The sequence below is a fragment of the Mesoplodon bidens genome (genome assembly GCF_964165515.1).
Source record: "Mesoplodon bidens genome assembly, chromosome: 11".
NCBI classification, from domain to species: Eukaryota; Metazoa; Chordata; class Mammalia; order Artiodactyla; family Ziphiidae; genus Mesoplodon; species Mesoplodon bidens.
Window position 1 is genome coordinate 42,760,629 of NC_138167.1, and position 25,500 is coordinate 42,786,128.

The 25,500-nt window shown below is 55.7% G+C and overlaps 3 protein-coding genes across 5 annotated transcripts; 1 reads left to right on the forward strand and 2 right to left on the reverse strand.

Annotated features, from left to right (window-relative positions):
• The first annotated feature begins 12,076 nt into the window (after positions 1 to 12,076).
• CD63 (CD63 molecule) lies at positions 12,077 to 15,329 on the forward strand. The gene is made up of 8 exons (XM_081247816.1): positions 12,077 to 12,223; positions 12,795 to 12,871; positions 13,813 to 14,001; positions 14,169 to 14,243; positions 14,346 to 14,441; positions 14,548 to 14,685; positions 14,930 to 15,013; positions 15,176 to 15,329. The coding sequence occupies exons 2-8, from the start codon at positions 12,806 to 12,808 to the stop codon at positions 15,239 to 15,241; spliced, it is 714 nt and encodes a 237-aa protein (XP_081103942.1). The 5' UTR covers positions 12,077 to 12,223; positions 12,795 to 12,805; the 3' UTR covers positions 15,242 to 15,329.
• Positions 15,330 to 16,231: 902 nt separating this feature from the next.
• RDH5 (retinol dehydrogenase 5) lies at positions 16,232 to 21,188 on the reverse strand. 3 transcript variants are annotated; one of them, XM_081248008.1, is made up of 5 exons: positions 19,975 to 21,188; positions 19,071 to 19,398; positions 18,645 to 18,903; positions 17,182 to 17,345; positions 16,232 to 16,883 (listed from the first exon to the last, which is right to left on the reverse strand). In XM_081248008.1, the coding sequence occupies exons 2-5, from the start codon at positions 19,378 to 19,380 to the stop codon at positions 16,660 to 16,662; spliced, it is 957 nt and encodes a 318-aa protein (XP_081104134.1). In that variant the 5' UTR covers positions 19,381 to 19,398; positions 19,975 to 21,188; the 3' UTR covers positions 16,232 to 16,659. The 3 variants fall into 3 exon arrangements, with proteins under 3 accessions (XP_081104134.1, XP_081104133.1, XP_081104132.1); XM_081248007.1 differs by having other exon boundaries at positions 19,071 to 19,417; XM_081248006.1 differs by having other exon boundaries at positions 19,071 to 21,188.
• A 198-nt stretch (positions 21,189 to 21,386) lies between these two features.
• On the reverse strand, positions 21,387 to 25,096 carry BLOC1S1 (biogenesis of lysosomal organelles complex 1 subunit 1). The gene is made up of 4 exons (XM_081248009.1): positions 24,939 to 25,096; positions 24,131 to 24,203; positions 21,870 to 22,002; positions 21,387 to 21,587 (listed from the first exon to the last, which is right to left on the reverse strand). Exons 1-4 carry the CDS (start codon positions 24,997 to 24,999, stop codon positions 21,477 to 21,479), a joined length of 378 nt encoding a protein of 125 aa, XP_081104135.1. The 5' UTR covers positions 25,000 to 25,096; the 3' UTR covers positions 21,387 to 21,476.
• Between the last annotated feature and the right edge of the window lie 404 nt (positions 25,097 to 25,500).

Consider the following 25,500-nt stretch of genomic DNA (forward strand, 5'->3'; position numbering starts at 1 on the left):
CAGAGATGGGAACAGGGCAGAGGAGCTGATGGGACGAAGACCAGAACCCTGGGAATGAGAGAGGGAGAGAAATCAGGAGGGGGAGGCGGGGGAGGCCCAGAGACTGGGCAGTACCAAGGGAGCCCCTTGGTAGACACAGAGAAGGCAGACACAGAGGATCAGGGGAAGGCAGAGATGGCAAGACAGAGACTCCTGAGGGAAGAGACAGAGACAGCCCAGCGACGAGAGTCAGTGTTGGTGGGAGCATTGAGAGCCCAAGGGGGAGGAGGTGAATTTGAGCCCAGAGGAGCCCCAGCTATCAGAAGTAGCCCAGTACCAGAAGTGGGGAGGGTGTGGAGGGAAGCATCAGGCTGGGCTCATCAAGGGGATCAAGAAGCAAGAGATGGACATGGGGGTTAGTGAGGAAGAATAGGAGAAGAAGAGACCAGGGACAATCTGAGAAGGTGGAGAGCTGGTGGGAAGCCCTGAGACCAGAGGAAGACTTAGAGCTGGGAAGAATGTGTACTTGAAACTGAGGGTTGATAAGGGGATAAGGGAATCAGTAGGCTGGAAAAGGCAGGAACTGGGGACCACTAGGGGAGGAGTGGGAGGAAACAGGGCCAGAGACCACTGTGCTTGCAGAGGAATCTGGACCTCTGGATTTTTGGAGATCCAAGAACTTCCAGGGTCTTGGAAGTCTGAGAAGGGGCTTGTAGTTGCAGGGGTGAGGATGAGAGAGAGGTCTGCCTTCAGATGCCTTAGTTGGAGAAAGTAAGTCCCAAGGGGAGAAACCCAGATGTAGGACCAGCCCTAGTCTTCAGGTGTAACCCTGCATACAGCCAGAGGGCAGAGTATAAGAGTGCCAAGGTATTAAAATGCTCCTGAAGGGGCTTCCCTGGTGGTGCAGTGGTTGAGAGTCCGCCTGCCGATGCAGGGGACACGGGTTCGTGCCCCGGTCCGGGAAGATCCCACATGCCGCGGAGCGGCTGGTCCCGTGAGCCATGGCCGCTGAGCCCGCGCTCTACAATGGGAGAGGCCACAGCAGTGAGAGGCCCGCGTACCGCAAAAAAAAAAAAAAAAAAAAAAGTGCTCCTGAAGTGCTTAAGTTCTTCTGGTTCTGGATACCTCTTCCCAGACCTCAGTTTCTTCAGGCTGATTTCTCAGTTTCTTCAGGCTGGTTTCTTGAGTCTAAAGCCCTAGAGGTCAGTAGATTGAAAATATTTGAGGGGATCAGATCAGATCTTGCTGGTTTCCTGGCACACACAATGTTTACTGAATACGTGGATAAACATTATTGGGCTTCTCAGGCAGAACAGAGAGACATTGGTTTCCGCTTTGCATTAGATGGAGCACTGGGTGTAAGGACAGAGTTGGTCTGGGGAGCTGGAGTGGAATGAGGTTAGAAACTGGGGGGCCAGGTGTGAAGGAAGAAGGTTGGGTAGGGATGAGGAGGACCAAGCTGGGGAGCGTTGAAGAGATGATCCATTCCATGGAGAGCAGGAACTAAGACTGCAGCAGAATGAAAAAAAGCAAAAAAAAAAAAACCCAGAAAAACTTAGACAGCTGGTTCCCTCCAAGACACGAGCATCTCAACATTTCATCAAGCTTTTTCATCTATAAAATAGGATCACATTGCTTGCCCTCAACTTGCTGTGAGGATTACACAACAATCAATTAATAGTGGCCTTCATGGGCTTCTTTTTCATGATTATTTGCTTTCCTTTCTGATTTCCCAGAGCAGTGATTACCTTCACCACATATTCTGGCATATCTTGTTCTCCAAAATGTTTCTCTGATGTCATTTCCTCAGCAAAATTGCAAACTCCTTGAGAGCAGAGGTGGTGTCACCTCTTTCTCCCTCAGAAGAGGTGGCCCAGCTTTCACTTCCCTACCAAACATGTAGCTAGCGGCAGGTCTATGAGAGATGCAAAGATAAGTAAGACTTGGCCCCCTTTTTCAGGGGCCAGATGCCTCCTTGATATCGCCATCTGGACACACCCTCAAATATCATAGATTAAATATGGTAAACAGAAAACTTCTCTCCCCTGAACTGTGCCCCCATCCTGCTCTGTTTCGTTTTAGTGAATGACAATTACCCAGGTCAAAAACCTGGATGTAGCCTTCACCCTCTTTCTCTTGATCATTTCCGAATCTTTGCACAAGTTGTTTCCTCTTCTTGGACAACTCCCCTTCCTATCTCCACTCCCAACCAACCACCCCGCCAATTTACAGTATAGGTGAGATTCTGGACATGTCTTCCAGGAGTCCATTCCTGACTCCCAAGACTAGAGTAGATGCTACTCCTAGCTATACCTGCACCATCCTGTGTGTCACAGAGGTTAATCACATAGCTTCTAGACTCAAACTAGGCTGCCTGGGTTCAAGCCCCAGCTCTCCCCGTTTTCTGGCTGTGTGAACTTGGCTCTATGCCTCAGATTCCTCACCTGTAAGGTGGAGATAACAATACTGTACCTCTTTCATAAAGTTATGAAGATTAACTGCCTGACACACAGTTCTAAATGAGATAATTAGTCATTACTACTACCTAACCTATCAGCCTCACACTGTGAGACCCAAGAGGGCGGGAGCTTTTTTCACCAAAGTATTCCTTAATGGCTTTGAATAAAGAATGAATGAACCCTGCTCACTGGCTCTGGTCAGAACCAGGTTAGGGAAAGAAAACTGTATATTTATGGCCATAAGGAGTTATGGGTACCTGCCAAATACCAGAGAGCAAGAGTCTGGAACTTGTGAGACAGAAAGGATTTTCTGCCTCCTGGCTTCCTCCCGCTGGTTACAGGACTGCATTTAATCCAATGAGTGGGCAAGGCTGCCATCTGGTGGTCAAATCTGGAATTTCTGCTTGGAGGTGGGTGTAAAACGACTTTTTTTTTTTTTTGCATACTTTGTGTATTTTCACTTTAGATTTCTAGTCCAAGAAGTTCTATATCATAATGTATTAAGCCTTGTTTCTCTCTCCACCCCCTCCTAGATCTTGCCTCTTTCCTTGAGTTCCCTCAGGCTTGGTACTGTTGGGTTCCCTTGAGTTGCAGGTAAACCTTGGGAGGTCTCCTTCAGGAGCTTCAGACTTTCCAGCTGCCCTAGACCCAGTCCCGAGGAGGGGACCCTGCTGGCTTTAAGGAAAAGGAATTTGGAGAGATGTGGACATTTAGATCCTCCCTCATCACAACACTAGCTAACCAGGGTTTGGGGCCCCGCCCACTGCCCTGGTCTCCCAGGCAACTGTCTTCCTGCCAAGGGTGCCCCTCTCCCGGTGTTACCCAGGCAACCTTCAGGCCCGCCTCCTTCAAGGTCCTGACTGGTTCATAGCAAATGTGGGTTGGGGTGTAAGGGAGGCACTGAGCTTTTTTTTTTTTTTTTTTTTTTTTTTTGCTGTACGCGGGCCTCTCACTGCCGTGGCCTCTCCCGTTGCGGAGCACAGGCTCCGGACACACAGGCTCCGCGGCCATGGCTCGCGGGCCCAGCCGCTCCGCGGCATGTGGGATCTTCCGGGATAGGGGCACGAACCCGTGTCCCCTGCATCGGCAGGCGGACTCTCAACCACTGCGCCACCAGGGAAGCCCCGAGGCACTGAGCTTTGAAGGGTGTGAGCTGCTGGGAGAGAAGAAGGGATGAGGTTTCAAGTGCTGCTGTAGGCAAGAGGTGCTTGTGCAGCCCTGGGTAGAGGGTCCCTTATGTTACATTCTCAGGAAAAGGAACTGCAGGTCCCAGGAGATGGTCACCAGGGTTTGAGTTCAGAGACACCTGGACCACTTTCAGAGCTGCAGACCCCAGCACAGGGGAGCTACTGTGAGGAGGAGGGGCTCCTGCTATCCTGCACTGCTACCATGCACCGAAACTGCCTTGTCCATCAGAGCTGGGCTTAGTGGGCAGTAACTCATAGCCTCTAATCCCATCTCTTCTTGCTTCGTCCTCCTAAAGACCCTATTACTAGGGTCAGTGGACTCATTCCCTGGCACTGCATGTCCTTCCAAGGAGGGGAAAGGCTGGGCCATTGAGAAGCAGCTGGGAAGGGGGTGCTTCCCTAGGAGGGGCTTTCCCCTCCTGGCCCTCCCAGCAGGAGCCTCAGGGAATGTGGTGTGGGGAGGCTATTCTGGGCTGGGGAGAGTTTGTTTGTGGAATGGGCCCCTCCCAGGTCCCTGCCCACAAACCCTGAAGCCCTCAGAGAGAACCTCCCTGTGTAATTACCATCCTCTCCCACACCACTGTTCTAAACCCTGTAATTATCCTGCCTGGATTGCCTGGCAGGCCTGTTAACCTCTTTAACCCCGAGGCCCTCTAGGAGAAGTTGGAGGTTGGGAAGAGGGAGCCAAAGACTTAGTGTTTTGGAGGGAGGGGGTGGAGGTGGGTGGGATACAAGTGGGGAACCCTGAGAATCACTAGGACTCACATCTTCCTCCAGCGCCCCTGCCCCCATCCGCTCCCCCTACTTTCTCAGGGCAGGCCCAGCCCTCTCAGTCCTTGGGTATGCCCTCTTTCCACCTTCACTCTTGGTCTCCCCAGGCCTGCCCACCTCTTCCTGTCTTTCTTTCCTGTTGCTCCTTCTCCAGGCCTGTGGTGGGGTCCTGCTGGGGGCGGTGGACAAGGCTGGCCCCTTGGCCCAACTATGCTGGCAGGAGGCACCACTATTCCAGCTGTTGGTCAAAGAAAAGGAGGGGTCTGAGCACAAAGTCTGCCTTCTCCAGGGACTTCAAACCCCAGGTAGATGTGCTGATCCAGCCCCAAGGAACAGAAACCTGGGCTAAACACCCCGCCCCGCATTGCCTCTTTCTCCTTTCTCTCAGATTCATTTCTTATTTTTTTAAGAATTTGTTTGATGGGGACCATTTTTTCAAAGTCTTCATTGAATTTGTTACAATATGGCTTCTGTTCCATGTTTTGGTTTTTGGCCGCGAGGCATGTGGGATCCCAGCTCCCCGACCAGGGATGGAACCTGCACCCCCTGCACTGGAAGGCAAAGTCTGGACTGCCAGGGAAGTCCCTCTCTCAGATTCTTGTCTGCTTCCTCTCAGGAAAAACTTTAGTTGTGCTGACTCTCAGGTGGAGACCACTGTGCTCCCGAGCAGGTCCTGGTCCAGACCCACACAGCTGCCGAGCTCCTGGCCCAGGTGGCGCCTGGAAGGCCAGGGGCTGCAGCTGCCTCTCCTGCCCAGTCACCAGCTGGGCATCTGGATTGACCCTGTTGTAACAGTGACACAGGCTGGGAGGAGGCTGGGACAGGAGTCAGGCAAGGGTAGGGGGAAGGAGTGGCCAGAGGTCAGGGGCTGGGGGCCCCAGGAGCAGTGAAAGGAATGGGTAAGAATGTGGGGGCAGAGCTGAGGATGCAGCCTGGCAGCGGGGCTGGGGTGGAGCCAGAGCTGGAACTCTGGGCCAAAGCCAAGTTGAGTAGGAGGACCTAAAGGAGGCTGGGCTGTCCCTCCCAACCCTTTCCTTGGCCATCTCAAGTGGGGCGGCGTCCAGATATTTCTCAAAGCGAAATCATCTTAACTCCCATGAGTCTAAAAACAGGGTATGATCAAGACTTTATCATTCTTTTTTTTTTTTTTTTCCCGGTACGCGGGCCTCTCACCGTTGTGGCCTCTCCCGTTGCGGAGCACAGGCTCCGGACGCGCAGGCTCAGTGGCCATGGCTCACGGGCCCAGCCGCTCCGCGGCATGTGGGATCCTCCCGGACCGGGGTACGAACCCGCGTCCCCTGCATCGGCAGGCGGACCCCCAACCACTGCGCCACCAGGGAAGCCCCAAGACTTTATCATTCTTTTGTTTTGTTTTGCTTTGTTTTGCGGTACGCGGGCCTCTCACTGCTGTGGCCTCTCCCGTCGTGCAGCACAGGCTCCGGACGCGCAGGCTCAGCGGCCATGGCCCACGGGCCCAGCCGCTCCGCGGCATGTGGGATCCTCCCAGACCGGGGCACGAACCCGCGTCCCCTGCATCGGCAGGCGGACTCCCAACCACTGTGCCACCAGGGAAGCCCAAGACTTTATCATTCTTAAGGTAACAAAATTGATCCCCTTCATTCTCCTCTGATCCTCCCAACTGCCCTGTGAGGTGAGGAAGGGAGTAGTCTCCCTCCTGCCTAAGTGGGAGAAAGCTGAGGCTCAGGGAGGGCGAGAGTTTAGTCCAAGTCACCCACTCACGTGGGGGAGAACGTGTCTCTCACCAAGGCTTCTGACCTCAGGGCGCTGCTTGCTGACGGCGAACACGGTGTGTCAAGACCCTGGTTCTCATCTGCAGGTGGTGCCTGAGTCAGTGGCTTCCTCTCTCTGGGCCTTACTTTCCTCACAGTGAGTAGGTAAGCTGACTTTGGCAATGATGATGTTCTCCTGGGTACCATGGTGCACTGACCTAGTCTTGCCCAGAGTCGGAGTTGGCTCATGGTGACTGGAGGCCCCTCTCTATGCCCACAGACTCCAACAATCAGAACATCTCCAACCTTGCCCTTGTTTTGATCTAACCCTGCCATCTGGGAGCAAGCACCCATGCCTCCCTCATATCCAAAGCTGGGGCCTCTGGATTGAAGTCTCAGGCCCCCAATTCAGACCCAACCTCTTGACCTTAAGTCCCAGCATCACCCTTCCTACCTTCCCCAGTGTAGAGATGCACCCTTTTCCTTTCTCTCTCCCATCCCTGTCTCCTCCCCTTCTTTCTCTCCACCCCCTCCTTCATGTCTGTTTCCCCTCTCCTATCCCCCAACCTCTCCCTTGTCTTCCACCCTCCTCTATTTGCTCCTGTATCTCTGTGCCCCTCTCCAACCCTCCTCAACTCTTCCCTCTCTTGCCTTCTCTCCTTCCCCATGCCTCCTGGCTCCTCTACCATGCTCCCCTGCCCCCAGGCGCTTCTGCGGTAGAAGTTCCCAGTTCACTGGGGCCTCTACTACCAGGGCACCTGCGTCTTATCTCTGAGTGGGCTCCTCCCAGTGGGGCTCAGGCAGGGGTCCTGCTGAGTGGAGGGAAGAAGGTGTCTGCAGCAGGCGCTGGACTCTGTATGGATCTGAGCTTTGGGAGGCCTTGGGCGCTGGCTACAAGCTACTGTATATTGCACTGGGTCTGGCCGATGCCTACGTGCTCTCAGACGGCACCACCCTTGCTTGGGACACCTGAGACTCCCATGCCCTGCTGCTGGCCCTGGTTGGAGAGCCAGAGGGCAGCCTGGCTCTGCTGTGTGGGCAGGGGACAAGCCCACCCCAGCTCACCCACCACCAGCCAGTGCCAGGCAGTGAAGGGACAGAAGCCTGAGCTAATCAGGCAGCTTGGTGGCATTTCTGGACACTAGCACTTGGAGTCGGTGCTGAAAGGTCTGAAGGATGTGATGTGAAGGCCAAGTCTGAGGTCAGCCTCCTCCCCACTTAGAGGTACACAGGGCTTTATGCCTACTTCCCAGGCTAGAGGGGGTAGGCCATTCTTTTTTTAAAAATTGTGTTAGGGACATAGAGAACAGACTGGTGGTTGCCAAGGGGGAGGGGGCCGGGGGAGGAATGGAGTGCGAGGTTGGGGTTAGCAGATGTAAACTTTTTTTTTTGCCTCATCGAGGGATCTTACTTCCCCGACCAGGGATCAAACCCGTGCCCCCTGCAGTGGAAGCACAGAGTCCTAACCACTGGACCGCCAGGGAATTCCCCAAGCTTTTATATATAGAATGGATAAACAACGAGGTCCTACTGTATAGCACAGGGAACTACATTCAATATCTTATGATAAACCAGAGTGGAAAAGAATATAAAAAAAGAATGTATATACGTGTATAAATAAACTGAATCACTTTCTGTACAGCAGTAATTAACACAACTTTGTAAGTCAACTATACCTCAATAAAAAATTGTGTTAAATAAAATTAAAAAATAAATAAAAAATTATGTATACATAACACAAAATTTACCATTTTTTAAGTGTTCAGCGGCTCTACGTATATTCACGTGTTGTGTAACTGTCACTACCATCCATCACCAGAACTTTTCCACCGTCCTAAACAGAAACTGCATACCCAGTGGAACAATAGCTCCCTATTCCTCCCAGCTCCCGGCAGCCACCACACTACTCTCTGTCTCTATGAAGGTGACCAGGAATGGACTTTTCTTGCCCTCTCCCTTCCAGCTCCACACAGGTCTGTTCTCCGGGGTTTCCCTGGCCCCATCCTTTCCTATCTTCCTTGGCCCCATTCTTTCTCTCCCATTGCGTGACCAAGCTGCTGCAGTACTCTGCACTGGCCACAGTTTGCTCCCTGCCCATCCCCTGGCGTTCCTCTAGGAGGGTCCCATTCTCCTGACCTTCACCTCAGCTCCACCCCTGCCTACCTGGATGCCTCCACTCCCCACTCAGCAGGTGCTTGGGATCCTGCCCTGACATTACACTGGAAAAGGCCACCTCATCCAATGGCCTTCTCTGGCATCTCACCTTTCTTTACTATTTGGCGCTTCTGGCCACTGTCCCCTCCTCCTCTCATGGAGTTCTCTTTTCTCTTGGCCTCTGAGAGAGAGAGAGGAAAAAGCACGGGCTTTGGAGCCCCCAGAGATATGGGTTCAAATCCTAACACTGCCCTTCACCTGCTTGGACTCTGGGCACATCACTCCCTGTCTCTGAGCCTCAGTTTCCTTATCTCTAAAACAGGACAAATCATACGGACCTCACCAGGTTGTCACGAGGATTAAATGAACTCATGGCTCTAAGTGCCCAGCATAGTGCCTGGCAGAGTGCAGGGGTCCAGCTCTGCAACTCCCTTTCTCTTTCAGGTCCTTTACTCCCCCATGTTCCTTAAACATAAGGGTTTCCCAAAACTGTCTCTGTTTTCTTCTCTTGCTCTGGCCTTCACCCATCTATGGATTTAGATATCACTTTATATATATATTTTTAAAAAAAAATTTTTTAAATTTATTTTTGGCTGTGCTGAGTCTTTGTTGCTACGTGTGGGCTTTCTCTAGTTGCGGCGAGCGGGAGCTACTCTTCGTTGCGGTGTGCGGGCTTCTCATTGCGGTGGCTTCTCTTGTTGCGGAGCACAGGCTCTAGGCACGCAGGTTTCAGTAGTTGTGGCTCGCGAGCTCTAGAGCGCAGGCTCAGTAGTTGTGGCGCACGGGCTTAGTTGCTCCGCAGCATGTGGGATCCTCCCGGGCCAGGGATCGAACCTGTGTCCCCTGCACTGGCAGGCGGATTCTTAACCACTGCGCCACCAGGGAAGTCCTAGATATAACTTTTTATCTCCAGTCTGACTACTCCTCCCTCTCGAGTTTCACATCCCCAATTCCAGGTGGGACATCTTCACCCAGCTGCCTCTTGTGTGACAACCTTGGGTGACAACCACCTCTCCCCTGAGCACCCAGGTTTGGAAACTCTGAGTCATCTCAGACTCTTCCCACTTCCTCTCCTGCTCCCACAGGTAAGCAGTCACCCCATTCTTTGATCTTCCCTCTGAAGGGCCTTTCCAAGGATTTTCCCCTCCTTTCCCTGGTTCTGGCCTTCATCAGCTCTCCCTTGGACCATGATGTGCCAGCTACCCTCCAGGCACTCATCTCTCCTGTCACGGTAGGGCCAATCCCCAGAGAGTTCAGCCTCTCCCCTCTGCCTCTAGAACACACCCCACACAGCTACTAGGTTCTCAACAGTCCTGTCACCCAGACTGTCTTCTTTTTTTTTGCTTCATCTATTGTCTTATGAAATATTCCAAAATAAATTACAGACAGGACATCTCACCCTTAAATATTTTAGTATGCAGGGCTTCCCTGATGGCGCAGTGGTTGAGAGTCCACCTGCCGATGCAGGGGACACGAGTTTGTGCCCTGGTCCGGGAGGATCCCACATGCTGCGGAGCGGCTGGGCCCGTGAGCCACGGCCGCTGAGCCTGCGCGTCTGGAGCCTGTGCTCCGCAACGGGAGAGGCCACAGCAGTGAGAGGCCCACGTACCACAAACAAACAAACAAACAAACAAAATTTTAGTATGCATCTTTTTTTGTTGTTTTTTGTTTTTGTGGTATGCGGGCCTCTCACTGCTGTGGCGTCTCCCGTTGCGGAGCACAGGCTCCTGACGCACAGGCTCAGCGGCCATGGCTTACGGGCCCAGCCACTCCGCGGCATGTGGGATCTTCCCGGACCGGGGCACGAACCCGTGTTCCCTGCATCGGCAGGCGGACTCTCAACCACTGCGCCACTAGGGAAGCCCAGTATGCATCTTTAAAAAATAATTTTCCTATATAATCATACTATCATCACAGCTAAAAAAATTATTTTCTCATGTCTAATCCTCAGTTTATATTCAGATTTGCCTAGCTGTTCCCAAAATGTCTTTCACAGTCAGTTTGTTCAGGCAAAGATTCAGTCAAAGACCAAGCATTATACTTGGTGGTTAGGTAGCTAAAGTTTCTACACCTTGACTTCAGACCACCTTCCCCCACTTCCATCTGTCACCACATCCTTCCCCAGCCCTGTGAGCTGGCCAACCCCGACGTGTCATGGACTTTTTTTTTTTTTTTTAGTATTTATTTATTTATTTGGCTGCGCCGGGTCTTAGTTGCGGCATGCATGTGGGATCTAGTTCCCTGACCAGGGATTGAACCCGGGTCGCCTGCATTGGGAGCTCGGAGTCTTAACCACTGGACCACCGAAGTCCCCATGGACTTTGAAAACTACTCCTTTTTTACACTTGGCCCTTTCCTTGTCCCTGGAATGGAGCGACTACCCTTTTATTGTCCAAGGTCACCTGGGAGCGCACCACCCACCTCTGTGAAATCTGTTCTTTTTCTTTTTTCTCTGGGGCAGAGGCACCACCTGTCCCTCCCTCTGAGCTCATCCAGCTGCCACTAGGGGTTTCTGCCTCTGTTTACAGTGTGGGCTCGGTTCTGCCTGCTGGCAGAGGACAGGGCCACCAATTGCCTCACCTCGCTGGCCCTGCGCCCAGCACGTCCTGGCAGAAACAGATGAAACTCCTTTCTTCAGCTTCTTTGCTCCTCCTCCACGGCCTGCCTGCCGTGATAACTGGGAAGCAAAGTCCAGAAGGGGCTTGGTGTGTCTTGCTGGAAGATTGTGATCCTGGAAACTGGTTCTCAGCCCAGCCCAGATCTCCTTCCTTCTGCTCTTACAGTTTCCTTCCTTGTGTACACATACCGAAGGCTCAGGAAACGGTTCTTCAGGCAGGACCAGAACCTAAGGGGTTGGGTCCAGGCCAGGGGGGCAGGGGTGTGGTGGTTGGTTCTGTCCTTTGCTTGTTCACACAGCTCCTTCTGGGGACCACCATGGCCCACAGGAAGGGAGGCAGCTTGAGACCACCCCCTCACCTTCCAGTCCTCTCCTGGCCTTGCGCCCTGGGCTGTCCGCTAGGATGGGATGGGGAAATCCAGGGGATATATGCCATGCCCTCCTTAGTGTCCTCCCCACGCCTCCACCGTTAACAGGCTGATCCAGGAGGGGTGGGAGCTGACCTCAGCAATCCTCTCCCAGAGGGAGGGACCTGACTCTGACGTGCCATGATTGGGTGGAATGGTGCTGGGAAGGGCTTCCTCCACTTCTCGGCTCACTACTCAGGAGCCCTAGACAATGGAGAAGGGACTAAGAGACAGAGAGGGACAGGAACAGCCACTCTAGAACGCTGGGGGACTCCCAGGATGCGAGGCTGGGGACTTTCTGAAAGTTTATTCTGCCCCCACCCGATTCCAGAGAGCCAGCAGCGCCCTCTGCTGACTTGGGGAAGGGGTGGAACGGAGTTGGAGCGAGAGGAAGGGAGTGGGCGCTGGGTGGAGGATGCAGGCCTCTTGAAGACCATCTTGTCACCTCGACTCAGCTCTGCCGCCCGGCCGGGCGCTCAGAGAGTAACTTCGGGCCGCTCATCCCTCCTTTGGCTCTCACACGTCTCCTCCGCTTCCCTGAGCCAGAGAGAACCAGGCGGCGCCGGGTCCCGCTCTCCTACCCCGAGGTGGCCCCCTTCTGGCGGCGCCAGAAGGGCGCCAGGCGCCCCGAGGTCCTGCCCTGGGCGTCCTCTCTTTGCGGGGGTGGGCGCTGCCTTACGGACAGGGGCCACGTGGCCTCGACCGGGCTGGGGGCTCGGCCTTCCCCACGCGGGCCGGGTGACTCAGGCCGCAGCTGTTCTCGCGTCACATGAGGGAGGCTGGGGCCACTCGGCGGGGGAGCGGGCTGTGGCTGGAGCCGGGGCGGGGCCGCGCGCCGGGCGGGGCCAGAGCCGGGGGGCGCAGCTAGAGAGCCCCTGAGCCGCGGCGGGAGAGCAGCACACAGCCTCGGGGAACCCAGGTGAGGCCGCGGGGCTCGCGCCGGCTTCTGCGTGGGGTGGGGAGGGGCTCGCCCCGGGCCTCCGAAGATCCGCCACCCTCCCCGCCGCTCCCGAGGCCCTTGCAACTTTGCAAAGTTCCGGAGGCCCGGGTGGGGTGGGGTGGGGGTGGGGGTGGGGGCGCCGGCCGCACTTCTGTTTGGCGGTGGTCAGAGCCCAGGGGAAAGGGCCTGGGGGTCGGGCTGGGGCTGAGGACTGTTTTTCGTGACTAGTTGGGTGGGGAGGGGGTGTTGAAAGCCTGGGGGCTGGAGGGCCGAGGGTGGGCGTCCGGCCCTGGCCCCCGCCGGCGCCCTGGGTTGGGTCCCGGGCCGCGGAGGCGGCGGGGCGGGGTCCGGGCTGGGTGGCGGGCGCCCCCACCCCTCTCCTGCGGGGAGAAGAGGGGGCTGGGAGACGTGGATCTGACCGCGGGTTTCCGGGTGGGAGGGGCCGGGAATGGGGGCCCCGCAGGGAAGGTCTCGAGGGCCGGCAGGGAGCTCGGAAGCCGAGATCCCCCCTCGACAGGTTCTGATCCCCTTGCCGTCCCCTCTGCCCCAGGCCAGGCAGCCATGGCGGTGGAAGGAGGAATGAAATGTGTCAAGTTCCTGCTCTACGTTCTTCTGTTGGCCTTTTGCGTGAGTGGGGAGCGGGGACGGTGAGGGCGCGCTGGCAGGGTGCGGGGAGACCTGGCTCCGGAGTGGTGAGGGCTGAGGGGCCGGGAATGAAGGCAGCTGGGGACCAGATGTGGAAGGAAAGCCCGGGGAACGACCGAGGCCAGCGCGGCCGTCCTCTTCTCCTCCAGCTTTCAGGAACCTCTGAGGCTGGTTTGGACCAACAATGGCCGGCCACCCTCCCCGTAACCCCTCCGGGCCCTTCCTGTCTGGTGACCCAGTCTCTTGTGATATGGGGCAGTGGGGCAACCAGCCAACCGCCTGATGCTATCGCCACCCTCCTCTCTCCCCCTCCACTCCCTCATTCCTTGCCATTCCCTCATCACCCCTCCCGGCTGCTTGGGGTGGGTAAGGGCTCTGCCCACCTCCATTCTCCCGTCCTGGGCTCCTGGCTGGAGAGGCTACTGTTTGTCCAGGAGGAGGCAGGCTACTTTTACCCCCTTTTCCTCCTCCCTTCTCCTCCCTGGCCTAGTTGGCCTGAGGAACCCTAGTCACAGCTGATGAGGATGTGGTGGGCATTGGAGGATAGTGAGAGGGCAGTTCTGGGAACCCTAGAGGCCCATAGGAAGAGGCTCAAAGGAAGCACTGCTCTTTGTCAGGAATATGTGCGCTGGGGTCAAGGCTTTCTGGGAACTTCTCTTTTTGCTTTTGGTGAGGAGCTGCTTGAAGGAAGGCGTGGTTCCTCCTGGCTGCCTTCTCCCAGAGAGCCTTGAACAATTTTCCAGCCCTCACTGTGGGGCAAGGATGCGTCCTCCTTCTCCGCCATAGTCAAAAGTTTCCTGGAGCTGTGAGAATTGGTCTCTCTGGCGTGGGGTTCCGCCTGTGTCCTGGGTGCACGTGCCACCCTCCACCGTGGAGGGCTGATGGGTTGTGGGTCTTTGAATCCTGACCTGCCCTCCTCCCAGGCCTTTGCAGTGGGGCTGATCGCCGTGGGCATAGGGGCCCAGCTCGTCCTGAATCAGACCATCACCCCGGGGGCCACCCCTGGCTCCCTGTTGCCCGTGGTCATCATCGCAGTGGGTGCCTTCCTCTTCCTGGTGGCCTTTGTGGGCTGCTGTGGAGCCTGCAAGGAGAACTACTGTCTTATGATCACGGTGAGTGGGTGTGGGCCAGCCTGGATGCCTGGGACTGTGGAAGGGCATTTCTCTGGAGGGGTCTTGTCAGGGTGGGTGGGTGAGGGAAACCTTGGTGAATGTTCCCGAGACCGGCGGGCCCCTCTCACCCAGACTCCAAACGTGACTCCCGTCCTTTGCACCTGCAGTTTGCCATCTTCCTGTCCCTTATCATGCTGGTGGAGGTGGCTGCAGCCATTGCTGGCTATGTGTTTAGAGACAAGGTAAGCAGAGAGTAAGGGGAGCGCCTTGCCTCAGAGGCCTGGATACTCTGGGACCCAGGTGCCCTGAATTCTGGCCTCAGCAGTGCTCCTCCCTACTCCCAGGTGGTATCAGAATTTAATAAAGATTTCCGGCAGCAGATGCAGAATTATCCCCAAAACAACCACACAACATCGATCCTGGACAGTATGCAGGAAGACGTGAGTGGGGTTGCTGGGGGCAGGGGTAATGGGGGAAGGAGATTCTCATCTCCATGTTGAAGATGGAGGTTCACCTAACAGCCTTTTCCCCCATATCTTTCCGCAGTTTAAGTGCTGCGGGGCGGCTAACTACACAGACTGGGAGAAGATCCTGATGACAACCAAGCGAGTCCCTGACTCCTGCTGTGTCAATGTCACTCAGGGCTGTGGGATTAATTTCAACGTGAAGGATATCCATACTGAGGTAGGGAGGGGGCTGAGATAGTAGGGGACTTGGGGAAGCTGGGAAATGTTTCAGGAGGAAAGAGGGACCCGGGGTGGAGGTGGAGAGGGTTGGGGCTCTGGGGAGTTGGGCGTCAGGGGTGGGGAGGGAATTTGGGAATGCTAGGGGTGGGGTTAAAGGCACAGAGGGTGGGGGAGAGACAGATGGTCCAAGGAAGGTGGGTGGGAAGTTTCTGATGGTGTCTTGTGTGCCTGCCACCCTTCAGGGCTGTGTGGAGAGGATCGGGGGCTGGCTGAGGAGCAAAGTGCTGGTGGTGGCTGCAGCAGCCCTGGGCATTGCCTTTGTGGAGGTGAGAGACGCCCTTGAGCATCTGGGATCTAGGGGAGGGTGCTGAGCAGGAGGTGCTGGCCTGGGGAGGGGAGCCCTTGTGGTGTTTGGGGTCTCTTGGGTGGGTCCCGGGTACCTTGCCTCCCTGACTCCTCTTCACCCCCATCTCTGTCTTTCTTTCTAGGTCCTGGGTATCGTCTTTGCCTGCTGCCTTGTGAAGAGCATCCGAAGTGGCTATGAGGTGATGTAGGGGGTCTAGTCTCTTCAGCCCCCTCATCCAGGGGAGTGGGTAGACTCCAGGTTTTTCAATTAAACGGATTATTTTTTCAGACCGAAAAGAGAGAGAGTCTCAGTTTGTCTTAAAGAGTGATACTTTATCCCTTCCCCCTCCTCATCCATGTTCCTGTCCTCTGGGACCTCGTTCTGTTTGCACCTCTGGAAAGGCAGGCCTATTTTGGGGGGTGTGGAGGAAAGGAGGATTGTGCTGAAGGCGTTCGTTGGGCTGGCAGTGGAAGTGGGGATCCCGAGGAGGCTGAGGCCCACTGCCCTCCCTGTCTCCTAGTCTCATGCTGCCAGGCTCAGTGCTGAAGGGTTCGTGAAGCCATTTCCCACGTCAAAGGGATTCTCTACAAAGGTCCTACCTGGGAGAGACCAGCCCACATCCACTGTCGACATCTTCTCCCTGGCCTTCTGCCCACCTCTGAGGGCCCAGCAACTCCTTGCCACACTGACCCTCAAGGGGGCCTGGCTCCTTTCAGGATGGTGACAAGTTGCTTTTATACCTGTGTGGCCAGTGTCTATCCTTCTTGACTTACGTTAGATAACAGAAGAATTTAAGAGAGTATTGGCTTTTTTCCCATGGAAACCACCCAGCTTGGCCTTGACCCCTCTTCATCATCTCCCCATGCTCCGCTTCCCACTCCAAACACTGAATTTCAGCCTTACCCCAGGTAGAAAGGAAACATCCAACAGTGCCCTCTAGTGGCCACCCCTCCAGGTGCAGCTTCAAAGATGCCTTACAGATGCAAGACAATCCCCTTGCGCCCCCGAGTGGGTGCTGGTTGTTTTGCAGGTACTAAATGGGCCAGAGACCCTGGAGGATGTCAGCCTAGGTTAGTTAGGAGTTACATGGGGTCTTCCACTGGGCACCTTCATTTTTGCCCACCTGCAGTGTTTTTGGTTTTGTTTTGAACAATACACATTTTAATTAATTAATTAATTAATTTTTTATTTTCGGCTGTGTTGGGTCTTCGTTGCTGTGCGCGGGCTTTCTCTAGTTGCAGCGAGCGGGGGCTGTTCTTCATTGCAGTGTGCGGGCTTCTCATCGTCACGGCTTCTAGTGTTGCAGAGCAAAGGCTCTAGGTGCCCGGGCTTCAGTAGTTGTGGCACGCGGGCTCAGTACTTGTGGCTCACGCGCTCTAGAGTGCAGGCTCAGTAGTTGTGGCACACGGGCTTAGTAGCACTGCGGCATGTGGGATCTTCCCGGACCAGGGCTCGAACCCGTGTCCCCTGCACTGGCAGGCGGATTCTTAACCACTGCGCCACCAGGGAAGTCCCAATACACATTTATTGAGTGCCTGTTTTGTACCAGGCACCAGGCAGTGCCAGGGTGGGGGACAGAAATAAAGTCCTTGCCTTGAACAACAACCTCTTGCTGGAGGGCTGGGTTCAGTAGACCGCCTGAGCAGGCTTGGGAAGGACCCAGGTGAGCACAGCATCCACCAGGCTGGCTGGCAGGTAGGAGGCTGGCAGCCAGAGCAGCTTGGCGTCCCAGCCTGGGCTGTAGCGGGTTCTGGGGTGACGGGCAGTCAGGGCATGCTCCAGGCACTTGCTCACCTTGGTCAGGTCCGGGTCACAGATCAGGTTCATGATTCGCTGCTGCACTCTCAGATCTGCAGCCCAGCGGACAGTTGTAATCAGTGTCCCCGCCCCGTTCCAGCCTACCTCAGGCCCTATCTCCTGGGTCCTGGGGCTTGCTGCCCATTAGAGGTGAGAGGGGTCCTCAGTCCCCTCCCCAGTTTGGGGAGTGGGCAGGTTGCACATGGCCTGGGTGTTCTCCTATGGCATCCCATTCACCCTCACCCCTTCCCTGACTGCTCTACCCACCTCCCCCCAGCAGGCTGGTGCAGGCCTGGCCTTTGTGGCACTCTCATTTCCCTTCATATGCCCCTGCGTGGGCCCATCACTCACACTTGGTGAGGAAGGTCTCCCCATAGAGGGCCTGTGTGGCTGGAGGCAGCCGTGCCCAGCAGGCCTGCAGGTTGTCCTCCAGACTTTGCAGGTTTGTCACAGGGGTTCGGAAGAAGCCAGGCTCCACAATAGAGACTCGTACCCCGAAAGGAGCCACGTCCCGCCTGGAGTGGGGGCAGAGGGAGGTTTCTGGGTTCTTGTCTCTATAGGGAGAGGACTTCAGGGACATGGGTAGGGAGGAGGCTAAGATAGGAAAGCATCACAGGGTCAGTGGTCATGACAGGAAGGGATATCCCCGCTGCCCTGGGATGAGAGGCACGTGGGCCAGAGGGAAGGAGGTATTTCTGAGGTTTGTTTTCCTTTGTATTCTCTTCTAGCATCTAGTGCAGGGACCTGCAAACTTCTTAAAGGGCCAGACAGTAAATATTTTCCACATTGCAGATGTAAAATTAATGGTATTATGTAGCTACTTATATAACCATTTACACTGTCACCATTTAAAAATGTAAAAGCCATTATTAGCTTGTAGGCCAGTGGCAGGATCTGGCCTGAGAACCACAATCTGCCAACTCCTGAACTGGAAGAACCACATTCCCTAGATCCCCAAACACAGGGTTGAGCCTCAAGTGCTGGATATGGAGGGTATAGACTGGTATTTGCTGGGGGAAGGCGGGAGTACTCGGCACAGATTGCAGAAGTCCAAGTATAAAGTATGTGCTCTGTGATGCTGATTGGAAAATTAAAAGACTGAGGCATAGGGACAAAAGGAGATATTGATGTTATTTGCTGAGTGATGGTGACAGAGGAAGACTTCCTTCAGGAGGTGGGCCCAGCTTGGGGGAATCGAACTCTGTTCCTGTGTCATCCTTAAGTCTCCCTTGTGCTTTCGTGGGACTTTGAACATTATTGTCTAAAGATGAGGGGCAGGAGAATGTAATGACCAGGGTCTGTAGGCAAGCAGACCTGGGCATACGTGCCAGTGCTCCCACTAACTACCATGTGGTCTTGGGTAACTTATGTTACCTACGGGTGTTAACACCTACCCTTACAGGATTTTTGGGAGAATTGAATGAGAAAGTGTTCAGTAGAGGTACTAGCTCATGGTAAGTAATAGTTGTATTAGTAATAATAACATTAATAAGAATGAGGGCGGGCTTTGGAGGGCATTTTCTACATGCCAGGCTCTGTTGGGGCCTCACATGTACCTCATTTTACTCACCCATGAGGCGGGCTTTCTCATCCTGATTTAACAGAGGAAGAACAAACTGGGGAAAAGAGAAGTAACTGACTAAGGTCACCAAGCTCACATGAGAGAAGGCTGGGATTTTAACCCACAAACTCGAGCCCTAACCTGTCTCTAAGTTTCCACGACGCCCTGTTTTCATCAGCTCTGCAGGGCAGATGCTAATTTGTTTGTTGAGTGGGCTCCCCCCGGACTGGAAGCAGGGCCCTGCACCCCTCACCTCAGGCTGTCAGAGAACGCCTCCAGGCCAAATTTGGAGACACAGTAGCCCCCTCCATTGGCTGCCAGGCGGCCCAGGACACTGGTGATGTTGATCACCCGGCCCTGGGCCTGCCGCAGCAGGGGCAGCAGGGCGAGGGTGACCCTGATGGGACCCAGTGTGTTCACATTCAGCACCCGCTGGAAATCCTCCTGTGTCTGCCAAGGTGTGGGCCCGATGAGGCCAGCCATGCCAGCATTATTCACCAGACCGAAAAGCCCTGTGGGGAGGTGAGACAGGCACAGGGTAGGTGAGGCATTCCAATGGGCCCTCTCCTTTCCGGGAGGATCTGAGCCCTGCTCCTCCCCCGCAGTCCCTCTAGCTTCCCACAGCCCCTGCGAGTGCACACCTTACGCCCCGTTCCCGGTGGCCCCCTGCCATACTCACCTGCTTCCCCGACATGTGTTTCCACCCACTTGGCTGCCTGCCGGACGCTCTGGGGATCTGTGACATCCAGCAGGGTGGTGTGGAGTCGGGAGGAGGCCACCCGCTCGAGGTCCTCTGCCCCTGAGGGGGTCAGGCAGCTGGCCAGGACCCGGAAGCCTCTCTGGTCCAGCCTCAGTGCGAGAAGCCGCCCAAAGCCCGAGTCACAGCCGGTGACAAAGACGAAAGCATCGCTGGCGGGCAGGCTCTGCCGGTCCCTGAGCAACCACAGTGCTGCCCAGAGCGAGACTCCCAGAAGCAGAGGCAGCCACATGGCTGGACCCCAAGTGACCTGCAGGCGGCAGCCGAAGCTGGGCAGGGAGACTTGTCTAGTTTACTCTGGCCCACCAGCCCTCGCTCCTCATATCTTCCCCCTAGCTGGAAGTCTCTGGTTTGAGCAGACTGAGGAATTATCTGCTTGGCAGATAGCTCGCAAACTACAGTTCATCTAAGTAAAGCGAAGATCTGGGCAGACCCTGTATCTGTGGGTAACTTAACTAAAACCAGATGAGCTGGGTCCTGTGTGCAGACCCGCCACACAGGAGCAGAGGGATCTTGTTTGTTATCACCTCTTACCTCCTGCTAAACCAGCTGGGCCTTGTTTTTGGAGACACATACGGAGCCCCTGCATTTTAGTCCTGCTGGCTCCAAGCTTACTGTGTGAGGCCGAGCACCTCACTGTGTCTCTGAACCTGTTTTCTCATCTACCAAGTGGGGCTAACACCCAGCATGCCCACCTGGGAGCTGCGGGGGATCAAAGGGGATAAAGTGCGAGGCGGCGCATGAAAAGCTTTAGGCTTTGAGTTATCAGTACATGAACATCTTGCCAGTCTTCTCATAGCCCCCGAGCTCCCAGTACCCTGCTTACCTTCTCAGGGGAAAGCTAGCAGGCACTACAACACCTGAAGTTTCTTCTTTTGCTTTGCTTGAGAAACTTTGCTCCAGGGCTTCCCAGGCTCCCACACTAGCTACCACTGAGGCCAAAGTCCGAGGCAGGTGGACTGGGTGCCAGAAGTATTAAGTGCATGTGGGGTGGGGTGGGGTGGGGTGGGGGAGGAGGAGGAGGAGCCAGGGAGGCTGAGGCCTGTGGGTTGAAGCCAGGGCTTGGTACAGGCCAGAAGTGCCCAGTGCCCTGCTTGGCTCCCTTTTCCAGTGGGGCTCCCTGACCACCTCTGTCACAGATTCTTTTTTCTAAATTTTTGAATTCCACAAGGCCTAGTCGTCTTTTTTTTTTTTTTTTTTTTGCGGTACACGGGTCTCTCTCTCATTGCTGTGGCCTCTCCTGTTGCGGAGCACAGGCTCCAGACACGCAGGCTCAGCGGCCATGGCCCACGGGCCCAGCCGCTCCACGGCATGTGGGAATCTTCCTGGACCGGGGCACGAACCCGTGTCCCCGGCATTGGCAGGGGGACTCTCAACCACTGTGCCGCCAGGGAAGCCCCGTATTTTTTTTTTTTAATTTATTTTTTGGCTGCGTCGGGTCTTCATTGCTGTGCACGGGCTTTCTCTAGTTGTGGCGAGCGAGGGCTATTCTTTGTTGCAGTGCACGGGCTTCTCCCTGCGGTGGCTTCTCTTGTTGCGGAGCATGGGCTCTAGGTGCCCGGGCTTCAGTAGTTGAAGCTCGCGGGCTCTAGAGCGCAGGCTCAGTAGTTGTTGTGCACGGGCTTAGTAGCTCCGCGGCATGTGGGATCTTCCCGTACCAGGGCTCGAACCCGTGTCCCCTGCATTGGCAGGCGGATTCTTAACCGCTGCGCCACTAGGGAAGTCCTGTCACAGATTCTTAAGAGGAGGGAATCTATCAAGGATGGCAGCTGCCCCTCTCTGTTGGTGACCTTGGACCTGTCACTCCTCCCCCTTCCCTGCCCTGAAGTGCTCCCATGCCCAAGAATTAATCTCCCAACTGATCCAGACTCATGACACTGCTTAGCACCAGGCTGGGAGAGGCCGTGAGCACGTGGAGAGGCAGAGAGCCAAAGCTGGACCAGGCCTGCTCCCTATCTTGTTTCTCCTCTGCGGGAAATGGAAGTCCTGGGTTAGGAAGCTTGGGACAGGGCCCCCTGCCCTTCTCTGGGGAGGGGTGGGAAACTCCCACCCTCTGCTTACCCAACAGTACCTGCATCAGGTACCAGGCCCAAGGAAGAGAAGAGAGTTGAGCTTGTAAGAGGAAGCTAGTTCCAGCCTCTACCCAAAAGGTACCATTGCTCAGGGGAAGGGTCTTCGAACCTTCCATTCCTACCCGCCACACTGAGCTAGTAGCTCCTTGAGACAAACACAGAGAAATGGAGGCTTGTGTTTTATTCATGGCCTGTCACCCTCCTTCCTGCCCGCCTGGGGGAGGTAGGAGGAGTGGGGGAGGGGAGGGCAGTGGGGCTAGGAGGGGGCCGACTGCAGCTGCCCTTTGTAGATGTACTCCAGCGCGGTGGCAATGGTGCGCATGTCCAGCTCGATGCTCCGAGCCCAGTTCTCCACATCCCCGATTTCCTGGAAGGTGGTGGTGGGGTGCGGGAGCCCGGGAGTCAGGGTGGGTGGGGTGTGGCTCTAGGGGATGGATGGGGGCACTTTCATTCCATCCCCTAGAAAGGGCTTTGCGTGGACCCACCAGCTGCTTTTACTTCTCTAGCTTCTGTGACACTGGGGCCATAGGTTTCTGGGGTTTCTGGGACGATCCCCACTTCCTCCTCAACCCCAGGCCTGAGGTGACCCCACTGGAGGCAGCCAGTGGGGGCGCAGGATGTGGCTGGAGACGTAGGGAGCGTGGCCTACCTTGAGCGCCTGGTTGAAGTTCTCCACCATCCCGATCCACTGGCCTGTCTGCTTGGCAAACTGGGCAGCCTGGACCTGTAGGGTCTTCACCTCATGGTCCAGCTTTCTCTGGTTCATGTAGGCCTGGGCCACGCTAGAGGTTGGAGGAGGAAGGAGGTCAACTCGCCCAGCTGGTGGGGAGTGGTCTCCAGAACCGATACCCCATTGCCAGAGTGGGAGGCCGGTCAGGAGTCAGGCTGGAGAAAACCGTGTGATTTTGGCCATTCCTGGATGTGAGGCAAATGACTACGATGTACATGCAAATGAGCCTGGTCCCTTCCTTCCACTCCCAGGATTCCCAGGAGAGCCTAGCCGGGAGCTGACCAGAAACATACCATTTCCGACCCCCAGAGGAGTTCTTGAAGCTGGGTGAGAAAAGGGAGGGTTAACCTGGTGGGGCTGAGGGGTATCACTGAGGAAGAAGCTGGGAGGGAAAAGGGGGCGTGGGAAAGCTTGGGAAATCCAGCAGCAGGGACACATCTGGCAATCATTGGAAGGCCAGGGATCTGTGCGAGAAGTTGGGAAGGGAAATTGGGCTCCTCCCTGAATCTGGGGTGGGATCGAGAGCAACCCCCTCCCCAGGAACTCAGGGTCAAGGGAAGATATCCCAAGGGCTGCTTCTTGGCTCTCTCCCGGTCCTTCTCCTCTCGCCCACACAGATAAACGAACACACACACACACACACACACACACACACTCTCTCTCTCTCTCTCTCTCTCTCTCTTTTCCTTCTGCTCTAGGCAACAGGTTTTCTATTCTCCTCGATCATGGTTGCCTGCGGTTACATTACTGCCCCAAGGCTGGTATCCCCCCCCCCGACCCCGCTCACCAGCCTCCCCCCCCACCGCAATAACTGTGCAATAACTGTTCCGCCTTGTTGGCTGATGAATCTTTCATTCCCCACCCCAAAGCTCTGGGTCAGCTGAGAGACCCCACCCACTGGAATCTGTGGAGACTGGAGGGGACAAGGGGACGGGGCGGGGGGTGTCCAGAGAGTGGGAAGGACACCTGACAGGGGCTGAGATAGACTGAGCCTTTGTTTTCCTTTCCGGGGAATGAGAGGAGCCGTGGGCAGCAACACAAAACCCTTTCTAATCTGGCTTTGGCTTAGCTGCCCTCTAAGCTGAAAGTGGGGTGGCCCCTAGCAAAGGAAGAGAAGTAGGAGAAGCCTGGGCCAACCACAGAGCAGAGCCCAGGAGGCGCCAATGTGGGAGGGAGGGAAGGCACAGACCCTGTCCCTTCTCTCTGGGAGATAGCTGGGTCACAGTACGGGGTGTTGTAGGAGCTGAAACAGTCATAGCAGGGTGCTCCCAATGCTTCAAGATTCCCCTGGGAGTTCCTGAAATCCTCCTTTTCCCTGTTGACCTCTTGCTTTCTCTCATTCACACTGCGTGGAGGGAGAGGCCTGGAGGGAAGGGAGATCAGAGGCCCCAACCACAGCCTTCTCTCCCGCTAATCTTCCCGAGATGAGCAATGAAGGTGACAGTTCCTGCCTGGCTCACTTGGGTGACTCAGTCTCTGGATTCACAACAAAGCTATTCGACTTGCCCTGGGGTGGAAGGCATCATACTGCCTCCTTTCTCCCAACAGACAGCCTGGCTATCAGATCAGCATCTCTCCACTTTTCTGGGTCACTCAGGGTCAAGAGACAATGTTCTTTGCTCCTTCCCAAGTCACTGGTCATTACTGGTATCCTCACTTAGGACCAAAGCAAGGGGTGGTCTCTGGAGACCCAGAAGGAAGGGAAGTGACAGCCTGGCTCTAAGGTGGCTCCTGGCATAGGTTCTGCCCTCACCCTCACCAGCTGTGCCATCTCTTTCCTGCCAGCTGCTCTCCAGGTCTGCCAGAGGGTGGGAGGTGGAGAAGGAGGGGCTGGGAAGCTGTGGTGAAGGACGGTGCTCTCCCTCCCGCTGGAAGTGACAGCTGGACTTGGACGGGTGAAGAGAGGTGGCCAGATGGCATTAAGTTGTGAGCACCAGGGAAGTTATTGTTGGGAAGGGGAAATCTGGCTGCTTTTCCAACAACCGCAGCTGTTCCTCTCTGCCCTTGTTAGGGGTCAGAGCTGGCTCAAGCCTCTCTCCATAAAAGTTAAGCTGGGTGGGGGGAGGATAGGGGAATGAGCGGAACATCTCATCTCCTCAAGAGCAGTCTGAGGGCTAGACCTTGCCAGTGCCTAAACTTGGGGGGGGGCGGGGTTGGTGTTGATGGGAAGAGGTTCATACCCCACATTGAGGTGATCCACCAAAGCTTCTGTCAGGCAGGTCGCTGCAGTGATAGCCTCTCGCCTCCTCTTCTCTGGGTGGAGGGGGAAAAGGGATTAGACTGGAGACTTGGTTTTTTGAGGGGTGGTGCTTAAGGTTCCCCCACCCATTCATTACTATTCTGCTAGTTGTGGGAACATTTCAACTAATCTCAGAGTGCCAGAGCTGAAAGGACCTTGCAAAACATAAAGCAAGCCCTTTCATTTTGGCGGTATGGAAACTGGTACCCTGAGAAGGGAAGCGATTCGCCCGGGGAGGCTAACGAGTCTGTGGCAGCGCCCAGGACTCCAGACTCTCAGGCACGCTTTTCCCAATGTCTTGGCTTTAGGATTGGTAACTCCGGGATTCCCAGCCCGGATTCAGGAAACAAGGGTACCACCCCCATTTTGGTGGTCTCAGGCCTCCAAGAATCCCAGCTCTGCCGGGTCCCCAACTGCCTCTTCCCTTCAGGAGCGTTCCTTCCCACTTCCAGGATGAGCGGCTCCCTGGACCAATCGGCACAGCGTTCCGTGACAGAGGGCGGGGCTAGGATGCCGCTGAGACTTAGCGTGGGGGGCGTTGCCGTGGGGGACTGGAGCGCTGCTAGAGACCAGGGCCCGTTGGCAAGAGAACGGAACTCCTCCAAAAGCTCCTCTAATTCCCTCTCCCACATGCCCGTGCCCACGCCTGCGCCCTTCCTTGGATTTGGGCCGTTACTCAAGGTCCCAGGCTCCGGGCTGAGGCTAGGCCGCGGCGGGAGAGAAAACGGCGGACTGGATATTTGGCTCACCCTGCAGCTCCTTGCGTTCATTCTGCTTGGCCTGGTGTTCTTTCAGCAGGCGGGACAGCATGGTCGCGGCGGGCTGGGGGCAGGGCGCGCCCGGCCCCCTCCGGCTCCCGGAACTGGAACGAGCTGCTCGGCTCCCGCGGGGCCCGGGGTCACGTGGCTGCAGTGTCACGTGAGGCGCGGAACCGCCCTCCTTTTGAGACTTGGGGTGGTAGGTAGTGAGGATCTTGGCTGGGAAGGGAGGGGATAGTAGGGCCAGGTGAGCTCTTGTCTTTATTGGGAGCTCACTTTTGGTGAGTGTGGGAATGTGGGTTTCGTACCCACATTGCAGAACCAGTTTTTAATCTCCCCTGGATCTCAGGCTCCCAGGAGGGTTGTTGTTGCCAGGCTGTCCATCACGGTTCGGTTGTTGCGGGAGCAGAGGCTCCCAGGACTCATTGAAATTCTTCTCCTTCCCTGGCCGTTCCCTTCTGGCAGCTCTGGTCGGTTTTCAGTTGATCCTCAGCTCCTCCCTCTAGGGGGGGAATGCTTTTCTCTCTCTTCCAGCTCTCTCTCTTCTCACCAC

Bases quoted from the DNA above. Each gene is read 5' to 3' on its own strand.
- RDH5 (XM_081248008.1), bottom strand. From the start codon at position 19,380: ATGTGGCTGCCTCTGCTTCTGGGAGTCTCGCTCTGGGCAGCACTGTGG. The intron at 18,904-19,070 runs GTGAGTATGGCA...ACCTCCCCACAG, and splicing joins AACACATGTCGGGGAAGCAG to GGCTTTTCGGTCTGGTGAAT. The intron at 17,346-18,644 runs GTGAGGGGTGCA...CCCCCACTCCAG, and splicing joins GCGTTCTCTGACAGCCTGAG to GCGGGACGTGGCTCCTTTCG.
- CD63 (XM_081247816.1), top strand. From the start codon at position 12,806: ATGGCGGTGGAAGGAGGAATGAAATGTGTCAAGTTCCTGCTCTACGTT. The intron at 14,686-14,929 runs GTAGGGAGGGGG...GCCACCCTTCAG, and splicing joins TGAAGGATATCCATACTGAG to GGCTGTGTGGAGAGGATCGG. The intron at 15,014-15,175 runs GTGAGAGACGCC...CTTTCTTTCTAG, and splicing joins TGGGCATTGCCTTTGTGGAG to GTCCTGGGTATCGTCTTTGC.
- BLOC1S1 (XM_081248009.1), bottom strand. From the start codon at position 24,999: ATGCTGTCCCGCCTGCTGAAAGAACACCAGGCCAAGCAGAATGAACGC. The intron at 24,204-24,938 runs GTGAGCCAAATA...CCCTCCACCCAG, and splicing joins TGAACGCAAGGAGCTGCAGG to AGAAGAGGAGGCGAGAGGCT. The intron at 21,588-21,869 runs GTAGGCCACGCT...ACCACCTTCCAG, and splicing joins ACTTCAACCAGGCGCTCAAG to GAAATCGGGGATGTGGAGAA.